At 64.1% G+C, this 647-nt stretch overlaps 1 protein-coding gene across 1 annotated transcript; it reads right to left on the bottom strand.

The window, feature by feature from the left end:
* Window positions 1–243: 243 nt before the first annotated feature.
* Window positions 244–439, bottom strand: MNEG_15939 (hypothetical protein; the record flags this gene model as incomplete). The annotated part of the gene is made up of 1 exon (XM_014035591.1): window positions 244–439. A coding segment is annotated over one exon (196 nt), but the record flags the coding sequence as incomplete, so codon positions are not given.
* Between the last annotated feature and the right edge of the window lie 208 nt (window positions 440–647).

Here is a 647-nt window from a genome sequence, read left to right as displayed (position 1 = left end):
CGGCCTGCAATGCAGGGGCGGGGCGGGTGCCTGGCGTGCGGGCCGAGCGGTGCGGGTGGCGTGGTGGCATTCGTGGAGCTGCAGGGATCGTCGCATGGGATGAGGTGGCAACCTGTAATCCGGCGACCCCGGTCAAACCGTGCGTTTCAGGTCAAATCATGCATAAACGTGCAGGGGCAAGACGTGGCGTCTTGTTTGAAATCGAGCAGCTGATTGGGGAGCAGTGAATGCGCGCATGCCCACCTGCGGACGTGCCAAGCCTTCCGCCTGCATGCGCCCTCGTGATGAGGAGGACAGCAACCATCCCGCCAGCTGCACGCGCATTCACTACAGTCCAGCAGCCAGAGCTGCCCGTGACCAGCATGATGGTTTCTGTTGCAAGCAGGTCGGGCAGAGGGGTGCCTCGCGCCATCAGTGAGCACTGTGACAGCTGGTCCATGGGTGCTGAGCAGGCACCCGGGAAGCCTGGGCTGCACATGCCGGATGTGATGGCAGGCAAGTCAAGGTCGCAGCGGGCAACCACTTTCCTGACATCCCTGCAAGCAGGCGCGGGTATCCATCAATGGCGCGTTGTGCCTAATGGCGCTTGGTTCAGGTTTGCAGCCCGCCGCTGGGGGGGGGGGGGGGGTTGTAAGGGGGCCCCACCC

This window comes from Monoraphidium neglectum, assembly GCF_000611645.1.
Source record: "Monoraphidium neglectum strain SAG 48.87 unplaced genomic scaffold scaffold05816, whole genome shotgun sequence".
In the NCBI taxonomy this organism is placed as follows: Eukaryota; Viridiplantae; Chlorophyta; class Chlorophyceae; order Sphaeropleales; family Selenastraceae; genus Monoraphidium; species Monoraphidium neglectum.
The sequence above is the reverse complement of the archived record's forward strand: the minus strand, read 5'-3'. Positions and strand labels throughout refer to the sequence as shown.